The sequence below is a fragment of the Ambystoma mexicanum genome, chromosome 13 (assembly GCF_040938575.1).
Source record: "Ambystoma mexicanum isolate Mex_15411 chromosome 13, UKY_AmexF1_1, whole genome shotgun sequence".
Classification (NCBI taxonomy): Eukaryota; Metazoa; Chordata; class Amphibia; order Caudata; family Ambystomatidae; genus Ambystoma; species Ambystoma mexicanum.
The window spans coordinates 616,336,026-616,360,256 of record NC_090938.1 but is presented as its reverse complement, the minus strand read 5'-3'; the positions used below and the strand labels follow the sequence as shown (position 1 = coordinate 616,360,256).

The following is a 24,231-nucleotide window of genomic DNA, read 5'->3' as shown; positions in this document are numbered from 1 at the left end:
CCTATGATCCCAGAAGTTATGCGCCCTCCCGTGGTGGCTGCATTAGTCCTTTCACGGTTGGACTATTGCAATTCCCTGTACCTCTCTCAGCCGGCGGGCCTTCTCCAGCGTCTCCAACGCATGCAGAACCTGGCAGCTAGACTGGCCACAGGCTCGCCCTATGGAGCACATATCTCGCCAGTGCTTCGCCAAATCCACTGGCTCCCAGTGGCTCAGCGAGTCAAGTTCAAGTCACTGTGTATTGTCCATCGGGCAATCCAGGGTCTAGGAGCTGAGTTTCTTCAAACCAAATTTGTCCGATATATCCCGGAACGTAATCTCCGCTCGACCACCAATCTCTTGGTGGTTCCCAGATACAACCGGGAAAGACTCGGTGGCAGAGCTTTTTCCATTGCTACGGCCAGGCTATGGAACACCCTGCCACCACTACTCAAGTCTACCTCTAACCATTTAGTCTTCAGGAAAGCCCTGAAAACAACTATTCTAGCTCTCTGGCCCTTACTAATCTTCCTGTTCGGTAGCTCCCTCACCAGCGCCATGATGCCCTTGGGCGACCGTGCCCTTTACAAGTCCAGGTAACATAACATAACATTATAGTATCATTACTGACATTATGAGCAAAGCAAACACGAGTATGTTCTTATATGGGAATACTGTAGCAATCACCTCTGCTTATGGGCACCTACAGGGCCAACCTGTACCAGTAATGGCCCAACAAACTGGGCCTCAGGATCATTACCGGCCCTGTATGCCCACTTAAATGGGGATGATTGCCTCCCAGATTAACCCTAGGTATGCGAATAGCAACATTTCTCTTTTTTTATTTGGAGAATGGCTCCACACACATCGTGCAAAGCCAATTTCCAACAAATAAAGAAAAAAGCAACCAAAGATGGCATCTGACATAGTAAATAGAAAAGGAACGGTGTCCCTTTTCTATTTTGGTGGCTGTGGGTGGGATGAAGCACAAAGCTCCAGTCCAGTAGGTAAGGGGGGGCAGGGGAGAGCAAGAGGGGAGTGGAAGGTGTGGGATGTCTTAAGGGCTGAGGGAGAGGGTGAGGCAAAAAGAGAGGGGCTCTGTTGCCTCCCCAAAATAAAGATGGCAGCACCCAGGCAAGGACCTCAGGTGGCTGGAGAAATGCTGCCAGTACAGTGTTTTCGCCTGCATTTCCAGCCACCCGATTGGCTGACCGCCCTTCCCCTTGTGCAAATATTGCTGCAGCCAGCATGGAAATGTATGGGCACAGACAGCGTGAACATGTTTTTTATATTAGCATATATTGTGATGGAAAGCATCATGCAAATGCATTGGGAAATGCTCCTGTGCACTGTTGGGGACATGCATCTATAGGATTTATTTTAATGAGCTACCCTACATGACAGATTGCAAACGGGGTGGCTATTTACCCAATTATTTCCCAGAAACTGCTGTATAATGAACCATTTTAAGCAATTACTCAAAACATTTTCTCTGCGGGAGAACCCCTGAATTCCCCTTGGTTGGGGTGGGCTCCCTCAGTATGCTCGGTACCGCTCGCATATTTGGGGCACATATTTACTCCCCTCCAAATAAAAACCACCAGCCACCACTGATCTATAGTTAACTTTGAAATTGTTTGGTGTCAAACTGTGGCAAGACAAACAGACACACCAAATAGTTAGGATATTCACTTATGTGCTAAAGCAACGGCATCTATGCCACAGCCAGCGTTCTAAAGCCTCAATACTGGAGTTCCTATGCAGAAATGGAACCTTGCCTTCCATTGCCATTAGACATCTTTGATTGACCATTTTGGCACCGTTCCGAAACATGTCAGCTATGAATAGAATTTCATTTCTAGAACAGTATATTGCTTCCGACAAACCCGGTTTACTGCCTTGAATAGGGGATGCAACGGCTAAGAGTTAATCTTTGATTCAACTCCACGTATTGTTAATTTACTCTTTGACAAGGATGTTAAGTATGCAAAAACTGGAGGTATAGTTGATAGGGTCTCACATTAGCATAAGCAATGGGCTAGCTTACAGTCAACCAGAAAAAGCATTACATTACCAGAGAGGCTTCAGAGTGTGGGCACCCGGGAGCTGTAAGTGTGAGGGAAGAGAGTCTATTCCCCACCTTGGTTGGGCAGTACATGTTAGGGAGAATTCTCATTTCTATGCTAATTCCCTTCTACCTTAGAGACCCCCAGCTCTTTTGCTGGACTTTTAATTTTTATCCTGGAGTGAGACCTTTTTTCTCTCATGCATTTCTGATCTGATTTGGACTCTGTTTCTTTTGGTTTTGGAGTCTGACAAACTCCATAGGCATAACCTTTTGTATTGTGACACAGCATCTTCAGTGCATGGTCACTAAGACGTCCTTTGGATTACTCTTAAGGTTTAAATATTTTCTCTGGGGTGAACTACTGTTCCCCAGAGTAGTAAAGTGAAATTGACTTTACTTACATGTTTTTCCAACGTAGGACCAGTACAGCCCATCTTATGTGGAAGTACTTGGAGGGTGGGGGGGTTACTTAGCAGTCCCTTTTCCTACTTATTAATGTAAAATTTGTTATGTTACCCTCACAACATTTAATGGTTGATGGCAGTGGTTTAATTTTCCTACCATCGTGCGTTTTTACTGCAGGCTGAGCGCTGCAGTATTGCGCCCATGGGTGCACATTTTGTCAAAATGGCCCTGGTCTTTTTTTCACCATTTGTTGCTTGTGAGGTCTTTCTTGGGTTTTATTCTGCGCGCCAAACCTGGTTTAACCCTTTTGTTCATTTTGCCTTTGGCGGGTTTCACTGCTGAAGCCTGCCTCCGGCTCCAGAGTGTCTGGCAGGGCAGGAAGCGAGGGAGGTGCCTAAAACTCCCTGTCCTTCGTCTCCTTGGTTACCTGAATGCACCCAATGGTGATTGGCTGGCTGGCTGGCTGACCCTGCTGTGAGAGTGACAGCTAGGCTGTGCCTGAATGGGAAAAACCTGCATAAAAGGGAAGGTCTCTTAAACAGAAGGCAGAATCGACCACTGGACGAAGAATCAGAAGAAAGAAACTGGAAGAGAAGCTTGCTGCACCCTCTTGGACTGTTTGTTTGCCCGGTGAAGCCTTGCTTCAATGCTGAAGCTCCGAATTTTGTATCGACTAGAGAAGCCCGGAACGGAAGACTTCTTCCCTTGGGTTGGTGGGACCAACTGACCCCAAGACGAACTTTACTGGAACCCCTCTCCCTACTGCCTGTACTACCTTGCTGCTGCTGGAAGAGTGCCAGGGATCAAGAACACCAGGAACGAGTGCATCGTCTTTGAGCCGGGCCCGATCTCCAGGAAGATCCTGAGGACCCTCCCCGAAGCATGACGACCCAAGCCTGAGCCACCTCATCAGAGTGCTGGACCCCTGAAGCAAGGGAAGCCCACAAGGTGTCCACGAACCGTAGTGGTGCTATTTGCCGGTAGCTAAAACCGCAAGTGCTGTTGATATGGAAAGAGTCCATTGCCTGCCGCAGACCTTCAAACTGCAGTGCAGGAGTCCTCCAGACGTCCTCCCTCTTGTCTCCATGACTGAGGCCCAGGAGCCCAGGAACTGCAGGACTGCAACCTGAACAAAAGCCAGCTAGATCCTCTTCTTCCAACCTAAGGTACTGTCTTGACTAAGGGGTACTTGGCTTTTTTTTGTCTGTAGCTTCTCTGTCTCACTGGAGACTTATAGTAGCTGCTTTTTCTGCAGAGTTGCTTGCAGCTTTGCTTTCACAAGCCTTACAGCTTGTGGCCCAACAGTGGTTCTTTTTTACAAATTCACAAGACTTTTGTGCCATCTACCAGAAGTGCCTCAGCTCCCTGGACATTGCTTCAAATCGACATTGGCTGTCTTGACTCCCTGCAGACTCTTCTGACCCATTGATTTTGTGTTCATCTATCCTTCATAGGTGGTACATAAGTTATTTGTATTGCTGGGAAAGGGTTAACCTATACTTCATTGGTGGATTGTAAAGGGTATCATACTAAAATGTCGCCCTCATTTGTGTGCCCCTGCGACTTTGGGGGCACACAAAATGAGGGCGATATTTACTGCACCCCAGCAGAGCAGGGATTGCGGGGGTGTCCCGCGCTCTGCTTGGGCGCTGTAACAGGAGTCGGGGGTTGCCGGGGTGTCCGCCGCTTACCATTTTGGGAAAAAAAGAAAAACAAAAAACACTGCGGCATCAGCTCCAACCCACATTAGTGGAAGGAGCTGGCGCCGCAGGGATAGAAGGGTGTGTGTGGCACACAGAAGTGTGCCGCCGTAAAGGTAAGTGGGGTGGTGTCACCGGAAAGTAAAAGCAGGCCTTGGGAAGCGGGCATAGTGATCTATATGATCACTGCGCTGTGCCTTAACTGGCATCAGCATTTTCAGCTGTCGCAGTTACAGGCAGCGCAGTGATCACATAGATCCATTGAAAAGTACTCACCTGTTCAGAGAACTTGTCAACCTTTGTTTTCTTCTCTAACCTTTTCCAACAATCTCAGTATTGTATTACGTGTTAAAAGTGATATATCAATGGCCAGTGTGCTAGCAATTGAAGTGTTTGTGTGTGTATATATATATATATATAGTATCCACTTAACTTGGATCCGAGGACTTACTTCATGGTTGCATATTGCCTTTTCTAAATAAGGCTTATTTTGCTTTAGGTACTATATTACACCGTCCCAACTGTATAAAGCGGGTGTGAGGCGCTCACCAAACTGCTGGAGGGGATGTGAGCAAGAGGGGTCGCTTTTCCATCTCCTATGGGACTGCCCTAAAGCGGCGCACTATTGGAAGGGGGTTCTGACGCATATCCGAGCAATAACGGGCCTCAATATTCCATGGGACCCTGGAATCATTTTACTGGGAGACTCAGGGGAGGGGGACCTCCCGATGTCAGGAAACGCAGCCCGCTTATGCACCCATCTACTATTGGCGGCCAAGATCGTCCTCGCCCGTCTTTGGAAGCACCACGAGGGCCCCTCCATCCCACTCTGGTGGGCTAAGTGCTGGGACATTAGTGTTGCAGAAAGAGTCACTGCATCCCGCCTGGGCAACCTCAATCCCTTCCTGAACACCTGGGCCCCATTTATGGACTATGCGGACCGTTACCCTGCCCTCACACTAAAGCCACCCAGTGTCCGCTGGCTGAACTGAACTCCGCATGGCTATAGCCCAGCCCAACATAGAAACATCCCCCTCCACCATCGCTTCCCTATCAGGATATTGCTATAAATGAGTTGCATACTAAACTTCACCTTCTAATATCCATCCTTCCACTGTAATGAACTGTGTTATCACAATCTTGTGCTAATTCCGTTGTCTAATGTTCAATTTGTTTCCTTCTTTTGTTTTGTTACTGTTATTGATTAATATTGAATAAAATATATATATTTTTTTTAAAAACGGACTATTAAATAAATAATTATTTAACTAGAAACTCTCGAGTATAAGTGTTAGTCTGGCTGCTCAGTCATTATACAGACTTGTGTAGTACAGACCTATACCAATAGTTGGGTTTTCTATTGCCAAGAGGATAAGGCTGGTGTAGTCTCACACAGGGTTACTACATACAATCTTGCCTAACAGTACACAAGACGCATCTCCACATGAAGCAGCCCCAGTGAGACAGAAGAACCACCCCCTAAACTCATATAAAGAAGTCTGTGGAAGGAACAATATGTCTCAGGTTTTGAAGAGGGCCTGGAGATGATCTGCAAAAGAAAATCATGCTGTACCCTGCATGGAAATTTCAGGCAAACCACTGAGAATGTTTTACTTTCAAAGGTGGAGCATGTTGAACACAGGATTGTTTTAACATTTAGGAATACACTTGAGAACAACATTACCACATCATTTTGAATTTTGTAAAGGAAAAGTGAACATCCGATGCCTGCTCCCACATCAAAAAAATGAAGGAAAAATTAAGGCACGTCAAGGCTTTTTAAAAATTATTTGAACATCTACATTAATTTACACATGTTCTGTGGTATATCCAAAATAAATACATATTGAAACCTACTTCAGCAAAAGAATTCTATCAACCAAACCATAACTGAGCATAAACCAGGAGGCAGAGGAGCGTTTTCTCAAACCCTTCATTTGCTAAAAGCACGTTTTAAACTTGATCTATGAAAATAGGATCCTTTAGCGTTTGCTTTTAAGCTTGCTTTTTTTTAATGTTTTCTTTTTATTGCAGCTGCATGTCACTGTCTTAGTTTACACAGTTTAGTCACATTAAAAGACTGGCTGGTAAAGATAGTAAATGAAAAGGCAGTAAAGAGGGTGCATTTGTATTTTGGGCCTTCCTCTACAGCTTCCAATTACTTTGAATGAAATTAAATATTGGAGCTTGAATGCAGGGAAGATCCCCCACTTACATTCTTAGGTCCTTCATAGTGTGGAATAGGCCCTACATTTTAGACCAGTGAAATGTGTAAATATTGAATGGTTTCTCAGGGTGCCTTACAGAACCCTGCAACATTCTCAAGGTAGCCAACTGGAGACCTGCAAAGCATCTGGAAATATTTTGGAGTGGACACAATCCAAACAAACCATACAAACGCCTGGAAAAAAAACGACTCACCTCAGGATACGCCTCTCTCCCAAACGGTGGAGGGAAATCCACTTCCCCCCACTTGGCTTTACAAACGTAATCGGCTGTAGCATCAATCTTTGCAGCCATATCAAGGACATAAACGCCATCTTTTGTCACAACTACATACAGGAAAAAACAGAGTAACCAATAAATATGATTAGTCAGTGAACTTCCTGATGCTTCCCACCACTTACACAAAGACTTGGGAGAGATACTGCATTTAATGTAATCCACTAGCATACAAATGAAGGTGCACTCTAAGATTCAATATCCTTACAGACGAATACAGAAGTAGTACGTCTCAGACGCTGCTGAGTAAAGCGCCATTCTTTCCTGTAGTACCATTTGCTGGTGGGCAGTGACTGGTTTAATGTGGATGAGGGTCTCCTAGACAGCTCAAACCACATCGGTGTGTGTACCTGACAGATTAAGTTTGTCTGGCCAATCCCAATTGGATGGCCACCAAACATTGAAAGTTGCACACTAGAATGGTGGGGAGGGCTAGACCTCCGCCAATGTGTTTGTTTAACTATGTAACCACGGTTAAGATGGATTTAAAAAAAAAAAAACTCCTGGGGGTAGGTTTTGGAAGGCCACCCTGTTATGGTGAACAGGGGGACACACATTTTAGCCATGCCCAATAAAGGTAAGGTAGCAGAGGGCAAGGCCTTGACTCAAGAAGAATGCAAGAGTGGTCTAGGGCAACAATACGTCCACACAGAGCAACACCAATAATTCCACAGTTAGACAGGCAAGTACAAAAACATTTATTATGCCTTCAAAATACACACTAAAAAGTAAACCCATCTAGTCAAATAATGTCACACAAGTCCTGATAAAACAGATTTATACATTCACCCTTAGTAGCTATAGGAAAGCATTTGATTCAATAACCAATGCAAAACAGGTAGGTACTCTGATGTAATAGAATTAGCAAAGGCACTGTAGGATAATCAAGAACCAGCTTCCATAGCATTTATATAGAGCAAAGGCGGTCTTGGGCTTTTTACCCAAAAGTCACCAGTTCCAAAGTATATATTCTCATGTAGAGATTGGAGATGCCAGTGGTTACAATTAATAGAATGAAAGTCAGCTAAAGTTCTGATAAGTAAATCTTCTCAATCCCGGGCACTAGACTAGGTCTAGTAAGGGATCCTTGACCAGGCCTCCATCAAACAAAGTCGGTAAAGAGTGATTTAGGGACAGGACCGTAAACCCATGTAACCCTATGGTGGATGGGAGGGTGGAGCGGACAGAAACAGGTATGAAAATAAAGTTGGACTCTTCCCTCGCTTCCTGTCCTCACTGACAGGCTGGAGCCTGGGCGGAATCCAGGGGACTCCCGCCGAAGATAATAATCACACAAAGGAATTTCCTGCCCTGGATGTCAGGAACAAGAAAGGACAAGAAACACTAAAAAAGGCGAAAAAAGAAGACAGGGGCCATTTTAGTAAAATGAGCACCCTTAGGTGCCTTTACTGCAGCTGTGAACACAGCCCGTGGTAAAGGTGCACCAAATTAATACAAGGTATCATTGCCACCAGCCATTGAAGGTAAGCTTGTCCCTGTAACAAATGCTACAGTTTTAGTGTGAAAGGGGATACATTGCATCTCCCCAGCACTCCACATAAGGTAGGGGTGTACTGGTTTCACCTAACAAAATGTAAAAGGGATCCAAAGATCCTTTATACTTTTGGGAACTGTAGTTCACTCAAGGTTAGCCAGACAAAGTTTAAAAGGGGAGCCCCTAGGGCAACCCAGCAACAACAGGCACTTATTGCCAATAATTTGTTAAATAGTTCAAGGTTCTGTGAGTGTGGAAAAAGGTTCCCACTCACAGAGGTATTAAGGAAAAATATCCCACTAGTAAAGCAAAATGTTCTGGGGTTGACCCAGTTCAGGAAGATTTACCAGTTCTGTGAAAATCTTACTTAACATTAGGCAACAGTTGTTAGGACCGTGTTTCTAAAGTCCACAGAACGGGCTTTATAATATCGATATCTTGGGCAATACAGAACCTCCAACTCTTAGTAAAGACCTGTACCACTCAGTAAAGGGGTAGCTATGGCAGAGAAGCCAGGCTCATTTTAAGAGGGAGAGAGGGCTGTAGAGAGGTACAAATAAAGTGTAGCATACGTAGGGTCCAAAGAAACACGTACACAGATGCATTGTAAAAATAAAGGTTTATTTATATATACACAGGCAAAGAGAATTCTTCAGAAAGGTAAGTACTATTAGAAGTCAAACACATTATAAAAACCAACAATGCTTGTGGTAGGTAAACCAAAGCATAAACTTAATTTATAATAGCTATATACAGTTCAAGGTGAGTAAAACCTAGTGTTACACATTTATAATGGCAGTATACTATTCAAGGGGAGTAAAACCCTATTGGTAGTGAACTCTTAAACGTATTATATTTCTGGAATATGTAGGTAGACCAATACTTTTTAGAAGAGTGGAACACAATTCAAAGGCAAGTTAATAAATCTTCTAATACTTTTCAGAATGGCACTAAGCAACAACTTTGTAATACTTCTGTTTTGGGAATCAAATTTACAACACTAGCACATGACAAATAAGTACTTTGCAACACTTGTTATACTTTCTTACAGAGGCCTATCCTTTAGAGGTCCTTCCCTATTCTAGGGCAGTAGGGTTCTCAGAGTGAAAAGTGGGGACGCTGGTGGTCCAGGGGCCAGCTGTAGGCAGGTCAGGAGAAGGCAGAACTGTAGGAAGAGTTGTAGAGGATCTCTCGGACAAGTAATTAACAGACTTTAGAGTTAGTAGAAGTGTCCAGGGACTTCATAAAAGGCTCCCTAAAGGCATTCCAGCGTTAGGCCTGGGCGAACGGCATGGGCAAACTCCCAAACACACAAATCGCCACCCTAGCCATACAGAAAGTCACAAGACTTAAGGTAAGTTGTACCCCATGCCACACACTACCCCAGCAGTGAAGACGAGCTTGCAGACGGATGCCTCCATGATGCAGCAGCACAGGACCCGGTCTCTGTATTCTTGGTCATGGTGATGAAAGAACAGACACTGGTTGGGAACTTGTAGCAGCGGTTTACGAGAAAAGGATCCCAAAGAAAGGATTTTTCAGTGCTTCATGTAGCTTTGTGGATTTGACACCCTTTTCAAGGTACCAAATGAAGGACGGTCATCGCTGCCGAACGGATTCTCCTCGCTAGCTCGGTCCATGACTCTTCTGAGGGTACTGCGAGTGGAATCTTGCTTCTGGAGGTCCAGCAGCAGTCCAAAGTTTCAGTGAGATACGTTCTTTGTAAGACACTGCATAGCACTCAGGCTCGAGGCCCCAGGGTATTGCGCTTTGCAGGCCAGGAAGGACGCAGATCATTGTGGGATGGCTTGAAATGCAGGCCTTCTTAAGACTGATTGGTCCCACCAGTCTATGGGTCGCATCAAAGAAGGGGTCAGGGGTTACACAACAGGCATCTCTGGTCTCTGAAAATCAGCTACATCCAGCTTATCTTCTACATCAGATTCAGCTCCAGTGGTCGACTTGTCTTTAGCTTTCAGATACAGGCCATTTATACAGAAACCCAGCCAGCCAATCAACAGCCATGCAACATTCAAACTTTGGGGGGTGGCTGTCCTTTAAGGCCAGCCAGCCTACCAGTTGGAACTGGTTCCAGTCAGACATGCCAGAAGACAAAGCACTGTGGACTTTCAGACTTATCCCTCACTACCTGTATTCACAGACTCTGGAGCCTCGGCGGGCTACACAAAGGGTTCATGCCGAAGACAGAAGTATAACCAGGACCTCTCCCACAAACGATGGCAGAATAAGGACCAAGAAAGGATGAAACGCACAGGAAATGGTGAAAAAAGAAAGAATACACCATTCTAGCTGAATGGTGAACCTTCTGTGTATTACCGTGGCCGTAATGACAGCCTGCGAGTAGAAATTACACAAAAAAAGTCAGTCGAACACATCCATTGCCACCAGTCATAATTGTAAGCTGGTCTCTTTAACAGAAATGTTACAGGAGCAGTTAGAAAGGGGATACAGACGTGGGGTGTGCTGGACTCAATACAAAATGTAAAGGGGATACAAATCTCTCTCTGCCCTTCAGAACATGTGTTCCGTTTCAGTTACTTACCTTGCTGAAACGTTACAGCAACAGTGAGAAAGTGATACGATGCATCTAATCAGCACTCCACATAAGGAGGGGGGGCTGCAATAGTAACATGTAGATGCCCAAAAAGTTATAGGAAAGTATAGATTCAAAAATAAAGTATGGAGAGTCCAAAAAATGATACTCCTAAAAATAGTCAAAGAAAGGGTGAGTGGGAAAAAGGTTCCCACTCAATCAGGAATATAGAAAAATAATCCACAAGTTCAGCAAAAAGTGCTGGGGCTCTCGCATGTGAAGGTGATCAGGCATATAAATGAAAATCTATCCCAACAGTCCTGGTACAAAACAGATCCTAGTACACTCCATTCCTCACAGGAAACAAGTAACAATCAATAGTTACAGGATACCTATTATACTAGTGAGATGCAGTGAATTCGAATTTTGAAATAGATATTACATGACTGTACCTCCTAGAATTACCAGATTCTTCACATAGAGGAGCCCAGAGGAGGGTGTGGGAGGGTACTAATAGGAAATGGTCACTGTCTGGGTAGATCGCCTTAAGTGACACTTTGAAAGAGATTAAGTCCCTAAAAGGTGTTCTATTGAAATCACTCTGGCCAAAAAAGAAAAAAAAAAAAGAAAAAAAAAAAAACAGTAAAACCAAGGCACCCCGCTCAAAGTTTAAGGGTCCCAGAAATGCCAAGAAGGAAAGACTTATCATCAAGTACTTGGTTTCTTCAGATATTTTTTAAACGCATGACAAAGTATATGTTTCAGTAAAGAATGGTGTGGATTTCCCTTTCTCTGCTAGCTGTTCCTTGTCCGCCCCTCTCCCCTCCCAAGAGTGAAACCAGACTGCACGGCCAGGTTTACCACTGAAAGACTGGACTAACTTGGGGGAACCCTGTAAATACACCACACTTGGTCTTCTTAAAACCCCTTATTAGGAAGAGTTTCCTTTTCAAATTTCCCCACTACCTCCTCTGAGCTCCCAGCATTACTGACGGACTTTTCATGAACTTTTAGGCAGAGGTGGGTTTTTCACTTCACTCCCCTGCTGGATTCCATTTGGTTTTGAGTCACTAGTTCATCCTTTTTGCTCTCGCTTTGTTAGTGGCATATGTGAGAAACCAAAGGGGGTCTCACCGACCAATCCAGATCCTTGGGATCCGTCATCCAGGTGGCTGGGGCACAGCCATCGCCATTTGATCCAGATCCTGGGGGTGGACCAGTGCGTGAGGATCACCTGGATGAGGAGTCCCTGGAGGAGAAGCACAGTATACCCTTTCCCCATTTCCCTACAAATCCTCCATGTTCCATGTACTATCTAGGTACTTTATTCCCCACCCGCCCCCCCTTCCCCACACCCTCTCTGCTGCACAGACAAAGTGCTTGAGGGAAAGAGACTCACACAGCCAGTCCGTTGGATATGTCGCAACATCAGGGTCAGGCAAAGTCAGGGACTTTATTCTGACACTCGCACCTGAAACTGGTTACCTTTCCCCGCTGGGATAAAAGGCGAAGCATGAGAGCACCCGGAGAGTGAGGCAAAGCACACGAGAAAGGCGAGAAGGGCAACCGAAGCGAGCAAGACTAGCAGAACGGAAGGGCAGGAAATCTCAGGAAGGCGACGCGACCATGGAAGCAAAGCGGTCGGGACCAGGAGGCAAATGAAAGGCCGGCAGCCGTGAGAAAGAGAAGTCGGATTGTTGAAATAAAAACACAATTGCTACAATATAACACAGTGACCCGGTGAGATGAGATTGCCTATGTCTCTGTATTGAACTAACAAGTCTGATGCTAGCTGTTTGAAGGCTTGCACCTGATAGAGAGAAGCCAGAACTGCCTACACAGGAAGGTCGGAGCCCGGAGGAGGGGGACCTGATTGAATCGGTGAAAGTGCACCAAATATTTGTTCAAAAAGACATTAAGAGCTCCTGTGAGATAAGCTAGTAGAACTGGTAAAGTTAACTGAACTGAGATTTGAAGGCTACAGTGAACCCGATGGAGGGATGCCAAGTGAAAGCAAGGGAAGGTGAATCCTGCATTTTGATAAAGTGAATGAACAGTGGTGTAAAGATGAAGGTGAACCAAATGAAGGGGTATCCCGAGAAAGCCGTGGAAGAGGTGAATCCCGCATGTTGAGCGCTTTGGAAAAGTCTTGTGATGCCAAGCAAAAGACATTGATTCGAGAGATCCTGCCTTTTCTGAAGAAGCTGCTTCCTGATGCCTGTAGATTCAAGGAGTGCTCCCAGTCATGGCCCTGTTCTGCCCTGTCCCGTGATGTAACGTGGGGAAGGGATTGCACTAGTTCAGCAGTCCTGAACTACCGAAACCCTTTTGGAAATGTCAGTTTGCACTACACTCTTGTTATACATATTGTCGCACACCCTTTTGTTATATAGAGTAAGGATTTGGCAATGGATTTATTAGTTTAGGCCATTACAGCGTTTTCTTTACTTTGATGGTCTTAGCTTGCTCTCATCTTAGATTGAGGTTTAGATTAGGCGTTTTTCTCACCCATATACTGTTCAATAAACACCCTTGATTTGTACTCCTTGTGTCTGTCGTCATTCCCATTACCATGCCTTCCTTACACATATGTGTTTTTCAATGGCAGCACCTACCCCACTTTATGTGGAGTGCTGCTATGAGCCCTTGCAGTCCCTTTTTCTGTATCACATGAGGTACTGCATCCCAGATTCTTACCAGTGCATGGGATGCCATTCCATTTTTATGACTTTCACTTATTCCTTTGTGGCACAGGCCGTTTTACAAGGAGTTCTATAGGGACACTGTGGGTCCCGTTTCCTTTGCCAGGAGGAACATTTTGTTACTTTCTATATACACCCTGATAGGCCGGTAAAAGCAGACGAGTTTTGACTGTTTTTTGTTGCACTATAAAATTGTTGGATTTATTTTTTTTTTTTTTTTTTTTTACAGCGATAATGCATTTAAGAGGACCATATAACCAAAATGATTACAGCTCTTGAATAAAATCCTGTTCAGGGTGACATGTCTTGTTGACCATTCTCTGCCTTTCCAGGCCACGGAGCTCCCTTTGTCATCATGCAGGTTTGCAGTCTTCCCCCAGGAAACCTGTGAAAGCAGACCAGTAGGTTTGAGTCAAGAAATGGGTAGGGTGCAGTCTGGCCCCAAGCAACATTTCTTCAGAAGCATATTGGTTACTGTGCAAATTCTGGGAGGTTGGATGTCCCCACAATTGGACAGCCACTTCCAAGTTTGAATGTTACAAGTCCCCTTATTGGAGGGCTGGGCGGATCCCCAGCTTGATTTCTGGATATAAGGAAGGGAACTGGATCTAGGAAACAAGTAGATCATTGGAACCTGAAGCCATCTGATGCCTTCTATGATGAAGGCATGCCAGTGGACTGCTGAAGAAACCAGCATTGACCCTGCAAAAACCACCATGTTTCGGACCCTTTAGTCTACTTGACACGAGACTTTTGGAAGGGAGGCCCCTTGCTTTGACTGGTGGGCATAACCAGCAGGCTGTTCTTTTCAAGCTGCATCACCGTCCCAGGGTCAAAGGAGTCAGCAGATGTGCAATTTGCCTTCACCACCCAGACGAAAATCTTGAGGAATAAAATACTGAATGCGCGTTTTATGCGCATTCGACATTGTGTAAAAGAGAAATGAATTCTGATAATGTTGAATTAGGGCCGCTGGGGCGTCTCCCGGTCCACTTGATCAACATTATGGGAATTTAGGGGTAGCATGGGTGTCCGACACTTCCATAAAAAAGGAAAGGGAGGGGAAAATGTTTATATAAAAAAAAAAAAAAAATCCCTGCGGCAGAGGAAGGACATCAGGTAAGTGCACCACCGCAGGTAAGGTTTAGGGGTAAGGGATAGAAGGATAGCAGGTGGGGGTGATCTATGCGATTTGTGTCGTACATTTCAAATTCAACATTTTTGCCTACGCAAGAATCAAATTGATCCCTGCCAAGGCACTGAAACACTGTGCTGACCTTTACCAGGAGAGTAGCCTGCTAGGAACCCAGAGTCCAACCGGCAAGCTGCAGAGGGCCTTCTAGCCCTATCCAGGGTCAACGCAAGACATACATCAGTCCTGTCTGTAAGGGTCTCTGTGCCGATGTGAGACCAAGCCAGGGCCAGGGTACATTAACTCCAGTTGGATGTCTCCAGAGGAGCCAGAAGACCTTCAATGGTGGAAGCCTTCAAACCTACAACCAGACGACCAAGTACAATCCAAACGGTGGCGAGGCTACTCTTACCCTGCAATTTTCTATCCATTGGGGCATATTTACCTTTGGAGGAGGGGGTAGCGGGGAGGAAGTCCCTGAGATCACATACCCACTGAGCCCACATTATAGGCTTTTGGTTTGCAATGGGCATAAAAGCAGAGGCAGTTTTTGGGGTTGGGGGCAAGTAATATGGCACCAGCGGGAGGTGCACTGGGCACCAGTGTGGCGCCAGGGAGTTCAGCCCCCCTCACCATCCCTCTGGGCACACATCCTACTTACTGTGAAAAGTTAGGAATGAGACGCAGACACAGGAGGACACATGGTTTTGGTTATAGACTTATTGAAATTAAGTTGGGTTGGAAAATGCCTTTGTCTCAAATCTAAGAGGCATTTCCCTACCTCAACCAAAACAAAGGGTCTGTTCAGTGTCAAGATGTCCATAGTAAATGTATGACCCGTTTCCAAAATCCTATCCTCGCCCTCACACTGTAAAACTAACTTTAAGGTGCTAAGGAAATTGTCTCTGCTTCTTGAAGTACATACATTTTCAAACTCCAACACAAAAGTTCCAAATGGTCAATTTTCAGCTTCAGGGAAGGACTCTTCCCTAGGTTTCTCTCCAGAAAATACAAGGTCCAAAACGAAAGAATAAGAATAATCCATGTTCCTTGTAGTTCAAGAGCATAACTCCCTTCTCTTGTTGTAAACCACTTGTGGGGAAATGGTTCCCTTCCCCAGGTTTTCCTCCACATTCAGGATAACTCGAAATCATCAGGACATGGGTCTTCCTTAGGATTCTCTTTGAACTGTACTTGGGAGGGTGTCTCAGACTTACAGGATACCTGGTATACTCCCTTGCCAGGGTTTCTTCCCAATTCAAATGCATTTCAAAATCCCTAAGAGCATGGATCTTCCTTGGGATTCTCTTTTACAGTTCCTTGTATACATTTGACTGGGTGTGGTATACTCTCCTGTCAGGACTTTAGAATGCAATGTCTCCCTCTCTCATTCAGCACAAAGGGCATGTGTCTTCCCTTAGTTAATTTATGGCCAAGAACTGGGAAGATGAAGATGACAGATTCCAATGAGGATTACGTGTTCCCACAATTTGGTAACTAATTCACTCTTTCAGGGTGTCTTCTGCATTCCATTCACCCCGTTGGGGCTTCCAACAACTTCTGTGCCGTTTTCTGACCCATCACACTAATTTGGTTACTTGCCTCTATGTTTGGTGTTGTCGAATCTCAGCTCGCCTCTTCACGTCTTCTCCAGCTGCTGACAGTGCTTGGCAGACAAAGCGCACGGTTCTGCCTGCTCCTTGGTTTCCCTGGCTGGTGCAGGATGCTGAAGTTGGCTGCCTTTCTCGCCACCTCCTCTCGTCCTGCCCTCAGGGTTCGCCTCCAGGTCGGGACACAGTGTGCTCTGTTCCATACACTGCGTCTCCTGTCCACTCCCAAGCCGATGCTTGGAAAAGGAAGCTTTCCCCATTTTCCAACGGCAGCTGATTTAAGCTCCCCACCTCCAAAATGGAAGGGGTTTTGGACCAATCACATTCTTACACACACTAGACTGCATGTCGTGGTTCAAACTGTGGCTCATTACAGTCCTCAAACTCATCTCATAACGTGTTCCTAAAGATGAAAATAAATTGTACATAGATACGGTCATCAACTTTGGCAGGGTATTGAAGGGACTTATCACAATATACCATTAGGGCAGAGAGGGAACTTCCCTAGTAGCCACCCTCTCACCCCCATGTAGTCCTCCCTCATATAGCCACCCACAGGATCAGGTCGCAGCTTCCGTCCTCTGGCCACATGAGTGAAGGTTCCCCCCCATGGAAGCAGTGATGACATTGCCAGATTCATCACATCAACGTAGTGCTACTCGAAATGACCCAGGTCGGTGGTGCCCAAGAAAATACTTCAAGGCCAAGTCTCTTTAGACCTTAGGGGTGGTGGCTGCTTCCTAAAACCTCTACAATCTATCTACTCCAAATTGTGTTTCTTTTTTTTTTTTTTTTTTTTAGCTATACACCCGCTTTCTTCATGGTTTGGAAATCCCTATCTCCCGGGGCCTCCCCCAGTGCTACTCACCTGTGACTTAACAGAATCTTTTGTGGCACACATAGCAAAGACTTCTAAGACTTTTCATATCTATGGACTGGACTTCTGAAGTTAGCTACACTGATGTGTAGGGTATGTATTTTAAACTCCTAACAAAATGTGTCTAATTAGGCAATGTACAGTACATAGACTTATAGAGTGAATACTAAAGTAGTCACTAACCCATTTAGGGATACAAAACAGTGTATAATATACAGTGGTAAACATTTCAAGTTGCAAGCTATTAGCCACGCAAATAAATATTCATGTGCACAAAGCAGATCATTTCTTACTTGCCAAGAGTCCATTATCACTTCCCAATGGCTATCTGGGAGTGCAAATTATGAGGCCAGGAATATACAGTATTATTTTTACTTCTTTAATTCTGTAAACTGTGCCTTGGTGCGCTATAGCAATAAATTAGATTTGTACTTACAAAGATGATAAAAGGATTCCCACAGTTAAGAACTACCCGTACTTTACAACAGTACCTCCCTCCCTCCTAAGTTCAGCATGAATGCTCATCCTCGCTACCCTTGAGAGTAGTTAAGTCTCCAAAGACAACACCAGAAACCCCCAACAGGCGCATCTTCATTATTACCATAAGCACTTACCAAGGGGGTTTATCTCCAGATAAGTGAAATACAAATCCTCATAGAAGTCGAAGAGTCCAGAAATAAAGCTGGCAAGAATGCTACATGGGTTAGAAACAAAGATCTAGATTAGAAAAGGAGCAAAGAGCACTCCACTGCTACGCATTTCATAAAGACTCAACCGTGGCTGATGGTGGAAAATCTGCCAACAGATAATGTGCAGGTGCAAGAGGTTAGGACAACTTTTCTTCACCTACACACATTATTCCCTGTTCAACAGTCCTAAGACAAAGTGCGGCAAAATGCAGTAAAATTGAATGCAATCTTTTGTAAGGAATCATTTATTTGACTAAAAAGTTTTATAAAAAGACTGAAAACACAAGGACTAAATGCGTAATGCAAAAAATATGGAGAAAAAAAAGAAATCACATAAATACAATACGAAAGAGCAGCAACATATTTACAACAGTAAGGTCAGGTTATCCCAACACAAAGAACACATCTACCACTTAGAGAGGCAGAGATAAAAGAGGAAAAAGACTGCTGCAAAGTGAAGTGTACCTATTAAAGTCTTCAGAATGGTCCTCCTTTTCAGGTGTTCTAGGGGTGAGGAAAGAGGAGGTGTGTGGGGGTACATGAAGACTGACCCACAGCTAGGCAACACTTTTTCCCTGGTTCACCTAGTGTTACATGTGGCTGCGCAGTTAAGGTAATATTCGAACCAAAATGGGGTGGTTAAGACATTCAATAACAGGTTGTCCACACAAACAATATTAAAATAGACTCCTTCTGTGGAAGGAAGCATCTTTGGTCCATGTACGTGTATTAGGGTCTCCCAGAAAGTCCATTGAAGAAATCCAATGTACTAGTTCTGACCACCACTGGTCGGTTGACCTCTTAAATGGCTCCAGATCACCTCCCAATGTACAGAATGCTGGGTTTGGAGGAGGGTGACCCCAGCCTACCGAGTAGACAACCTGCAACATTCAAACTCAGAATGGCTACACAGTTAATGATAGAGAGCCTCAGCCACATTCAGCCCTTCATTCTGGCTACAGAGTAGATTAGGTTGTGCAGGACTCTGTGCATGCCAAACTAGTTCCCAGCACATAAAGGCTAATTAATGGGCTTTGGTTACAGCCTGCAAAGAACATTAGCATATAGATGACCCCTCGTCCTCGTCCTCCCCCGCACCCCTAAGGAAACTTAAAAAATAAAAGGAACTACTTCCACCAGGCGGTGTATGCTACACTGAGTAAGAGAAAAATGCCTATACAGTAAAAAGAAAAGGGGGGCATACAATTCACTTGTATTACTGTCCATAAAGGAGGCTGTAATGCTTCACAACAAACATCAATGTGGGACTGTGTCCCTCTGCATTCTGCATTGGTAGCCTTTAGGACTGCCCAGTGCTCCCAAACCAAAAGGCCTTAAGCAATTGAGTGAGCTGAAGGCCTCACTCAATGAAAAGTTATCAGGATTACAAATCAGTCAGCAGATATGCAGAGTCCCATTGAAAGAGAAGGATAAGGCTGGAAAAAGCATAAATCTTTCCCAACAGTACTACATTAAAATAAACAAAACATTGTGGAAACGAATAGTAAAAAGCCAAGTTGCTACATTTAATTAAATGACAAAAAACCTATTTGACAGAAACTCTGTGCAAAAGCAACTGGATATAGAGTTCTGTAATCATTAAATAGCCAGCGCAGTTTGTTAGTCGACCCTTTGTGTCAGGACACATTATATGCAACAAGTAATCCCCCGGCAAAAATCAATTCAAAATGGGGATTCCTTTGCAAAAGGAGAAATCATAGTGATGAAACTGAATTGGTAAAATGCTAAAAATCCATTGTGGAGACATCTTTGGAGAGAGCCAGCAAAGAACAAAAATAAAATATATATATATATATATATATATGTTTGAGACCCAAAAAAATGTTTTCCATCAAGATCGAGATTTCATTCCATACACTGTACAATATTATTCAAAGCACAATGATTATCCTTGCCAGTTGTCAGTAAATCTGCCGAATTATTACCAAATAATAGATAAATATCAGTGATACCACCACTCGGTCCTGTGGAAAAACCACAGGATCATGAGTGGTGGCACTGTGGTGTTAGTTTCCATTTTTGGAGTCCATAGGGCTCCAGCGAGTATTTCTCCGAGTTTCCGGCAATTATGAGTAGTAAAGTGGATGATATGCCTCCAGCTATTTGCTGGAGGGAAGTCGTCCACTTCAACACTGAAACCTGTCCAACACTGTTGAGATAAACTGGCAGTAAACAGACTTACCGGCATTTCAATGTTTTTACTTGCATCACAGTGCGTGTAATGAGGCCCAATGCCTCAACATTTGCACCTAGAGGACAGATAAAGACCTACATCCATATCCATCTGAGAGCCTCACAATTACACTAAGAAAGGTCTAAAGCTTTGAAGAACATTACTATCAATATTGATACAAAAATGTTTGACATTGAACAGGTCAAACATCCCCAAAGTGGGACCAGGATTTTGCTAACAGTTCAATGATGTTGTCTGCATATCAATTTCAAGGATTAGCTCATGTGTGCTCTTTTGGGGACTCTTCAGAACAAGCACTGGTGTGTAGTTCTGGGAAGACAACTTTGTGCACCTGCAAAGGTTGTTCACACTAAAAAGGTCAAAGTAATTGTTCACCAGGTAACAAGGCTGAGCATTCAAATAGAGTCTTAGGAGATCACGGATTCATTGTGAGATACAATTAGCTTCAAGAGAGCTTGGCAAGTATTAGAATGTGCACACAGATCTGTACTAAAAGTAAACTCTTTTTTAAAAGAACACTTGCTGTTAGGTAACAAAGACTGCAATCTAAACACATAGGCCTGTACAGTTTGGTAACTCAAGATGGATTACAAACCACTTTCATTATTTGCACCATTAAAATAGGCATACAGGCTTTTACTATACTTGAAGTAGGAAAGAGGTTCTCACATTACATGCCTAATCATTTTAAAGTACCCACAACACTTTCAACATTACTTAAGAAGTCCAACTCTATTCTATCCAGTGTTCAGCTGTATTACAGGTAAGTAACCCTAATTTTACAGGTTATAGATAGGGCAGTTCTAACACATACCTATGGATTGACAGGCAGGACCATAGAAATAAATAGGCTGCAAGTGGTTAGAAAGACTGTTCAAAAGTCAGTCGGAGAGCACATTTTGGATTAGAGGTTCAGAAGTCAAGGTTCCTGTAATGAAAAAAAGACAGACCACCAGTCTCTAGTGGGCAAGGGGACCACATACAGGACTCCTACATGCCTCAGGTACCACTACCTTAGTCGAGGCAAGGATAGCGGTGGGAGATTTCATAACCCAATGCTTTTCAATGGGGACGGGGGTAGGAGCTAAAGAATATTCTACCCCATTTGACTCTGCAACAGTAGGCCCCTAGTTGTGGGTTCGAATGTACCCTCTGATCGAGCACGGGAAGTTCAAACCAGGACTGAGAAAGTCCTCAGTGGAGAGGACGCTGGAAAGCCGAAGAGGCAGGCCCTGGAGAGACAGAGCCAAGCTGTCTATCTGGGAAGAACCTGAAGGCGGTGGCGCGACCCAGAGAGGGTGGACTGTGTGGGCCTCGAAACGGCGCAAATACCATAACAGGAAGGGCTCTGCAAGGCTGTGTAAAGAAGAAAGAAGAAGCAAATGATCAAAACAGTTGTACTGGAAACTGGAAACTGACCACAGTGTAAGTCAATATTGGAAAGAGAATAGAAACTGCCAAGGGACCAGTAAAACCCTGCCCAGTAAAGAGGAATGCGACAAACCAGGCAAAGAAACCCACAAAAGCCATTCGGGTTACTTTCAAGAAAGCATAGAGACACTGCAAGGTTTAAAGAAGGATCAGTAAACAGATCTTCCGTTGTGGAATCAAGGAACGGTTTGTGTAGAGAACAAGGCAAAGCCCAAGAGGGGTAAAAGCCCCCTTGAAGAATTAAAAGACGTATAAAAGAACATCCCTAAAAAAGAACTGTTAAGGCTATAGAAGCCTGTCTAGGTGAAGGGAATCATTCTCCTGGACCCCTCTTTTCTTTGTGTTTTCATGACCAGTGGTAGGGACAGAGTAGGTTAGTTTTGGAAGGACGACAGACTTTGATTTGGACAATCTCACGGATGAGCACCCTAGTTAGTTTTGTGTTAGGTAGGGCAAACACCTTAATAGGGTTAGCTAGTCCCTTTATTTGAAAAAACAAACCTGTAGAAATGACATCTATTGGTCCGTCTCCTCCTTCAGGCTAACACAATTCCCAAGAATAGATGGCATCCATTCCATGAGGCTGTCCAGCTGCGGAGGCATCGTGGATAAATGCAGTATTGCAACTCTTCCAAGCACCAAGACAGAGGTCTGCAAGAAGGACTGGAGAAGGTGGGTCCCACCAGTCAAAGGGAGGGAAGCATGTGGTTTAGGTCTCTCCAGTAAATATGAAGGCAGAACTTCACAAAGCGGCCATTGGCTTTGCCAATGCTGGAAGCAGCAATGGCCCCTACTGGACCTCTCAGCCTCTTTCGAGACAGTAGACCACCAGGCACTTACCCTACATCGCCACATGAGGGATCAGCAACCTTCTCCTATGCTGGTTCAAGTCTTAACTCACCAAACACAAGCAGTTTGTTCAGATGAACTCCTCTAGATTGCCAATGCTTCCAGCCACCTGTGGAGTCCCCCGCAGGATTCCATCCTCTCCGCAGTGTGTCTTCCTAGCCACAGATAACATCCACCAATATGCCAACAATGCACAGCTATTCTTCAAGATCGACTCCATCAAGGACATCCATAGGCTCAAAACCTGCCTCTCAGTGATCCAGTATTATGTCCAGCGCATATTTGAAGTTCAACCCCTACAAGACAGATTTCGTACTCCTCACCAACACCACCAAACACCTAGACATACAGACCAGGCTATCAAACATGAACTTAGAGGGCTTCACACCCAAGCTCACAACCTGTGCCAAGTCCTTCAGGTTCCACATCGACAAACCCCTCTCCTTCAAGACACGCATAGCTAAGAAAGCTCAGAGAGCTTGGCATCCGCTCCCACTCCTGCGAAAGGTCAATTCCTTCCTCCCTCCAAACAGCTTTAGATCCACTATTCAAGCAGTGGTCCTATCCCACTTGGATGGGGCAATGCACTCCTCGAAGGCCTCCAGTCATCCTCACTTGTGACCATGAGAAAGGTCCTACACGCCTCAAAGGTCTATGGAGATACGACCACATCACCCCAGCCTTCATCAACCTTCACTGGCTCCCACTGCATGCACAAATCCCCTTCAAATATTGCTGAATAATCTACAACCTCCTTCCTCTCTGATCAACCCTACCAGCTCCAACGGGGGGGGTCCTTTCTCTCCACCAACTCTCCCTCTCTACATGCGGTGTTCCCCAGGGCACTAACCTCTCACCCTGGCTCTTCAACCTTCACTTGGAACCTCTGGCCCACCTCATCTCTACCAACTTTCAGTGTTATGCGGATGACACTCTGCTCTCCTTCAAGCTCCCCTCAGCCTACTCTCCTCCCTTGCTCATTCCTGACAATCTATCCGCAATTCAGGAATGGTGTGCCTCCAGAATTCTCTGCCTTAACAATAAAACAGAGATCCTTCTCATTGTGATCCCTGCTCCAGCTTTCCCTCTGGCCGCCCTCTTTTGGCACTCTACCTCCCAGGCAAAAAACCTTGGTGTCATCTTCGACTACACCCTCTCCTCTCCTCACATCATGGACCTCTCTAAGAAGCTGTACTTCCTTAGAGATATTCTTCCTTTTCACACACTCTCCCCACCCCCCAAATCCTCCCCACCCTCGCCCCAAGAAGCTCAGTGTCTCCAGAGCCCTGGTTCTCTTTAGGCTGGACTGCTGCAACATCCTTTCTAAATCTGCCTGCCTCTACTCTTTGCCCTCTTCTACTGATCCAGAAAAGGACTGCAAGACTTGTCCTTAAGCCCACTGGCCGTATCTCTCCATTGGCTCCCGGTGGCGTCAAGGATCAAGTTGAAGACCCTTTGCATTGAGGGAGAGGGAGAAGAGGAGAGAGAGAGGGGGAGAGAAAGGGAGAGAGGAGAGGGAAGAGGAGAGAGAGAGAGAGAGAGAGAGGGAGACTTTCCCCCTCCCCCTTTAGGCCTCCCACACACTTAGGGACCGTCTGCAACTCTACAGTGCCCTGCCTCCCTGCACTGCCTTATAGCCGGCAGCACTTACTGCGCTTTACCTATTGCACTTTCCTCTTCCCTCCACCTGGCACTTCTCTCCCAAACCCCTTGCACTTGGGCGGTCTGCAGGACAAGGCCTGGTAAGATTGTTGCTTTGTCTCCCCTTCCTTGTCTTACCTAGAAACACTTGTGTACAGGCACGTTTTAAATGACTTATCATAAAGGGCAGTCGCCCTAAAGTCACGCAGCTATCGCATGGAGGAACTCTGCATTTCCGGTAGACAGTGCACCACCAGAAGCCAGGACACGTGAAGACTTGAAATCCGCTGCTGCAAAAAGGAAAGGACCAGAAACAAGCCTTCTCTGCCTACGCCTCAACACTATGGAATGTCCTCCCTGTTGGCACCAGACTCACCCCCAC

General features: G+C 45.0%; 1 protein-coding gene across 4 annotated transcripts in view; it reads right to left on the bottom strand.

Moving 5' to 3' along the window:
* The window catches only part of ACLY (ATP citrate lyase), a 434,227-nt gene that overhangs the window by 268,381 nt on the left and 141,615 nt on the right, over positions 1-24,231 (bottom strand). For all 4 annotated transcript variants that reach the window (XM_069634496.1, XM_069634498.1, XM_069634497.1 and 1 more), the window contains exons 6-7: positions 17,639-17,718; positions 6,574-6,704 (exon numbers count right to left, since the gene is read on the bottom strand). In XM_069634496.1, the coding sequence (XP_069490597.1) occupies positions 6,574-6,704; positions 17,639-17,718 (211 nt within the window). The remainder of the gene's footprint in view (positions 1-6,573; positions 6,705-17,638; positions 17,719-24,231) is intronic.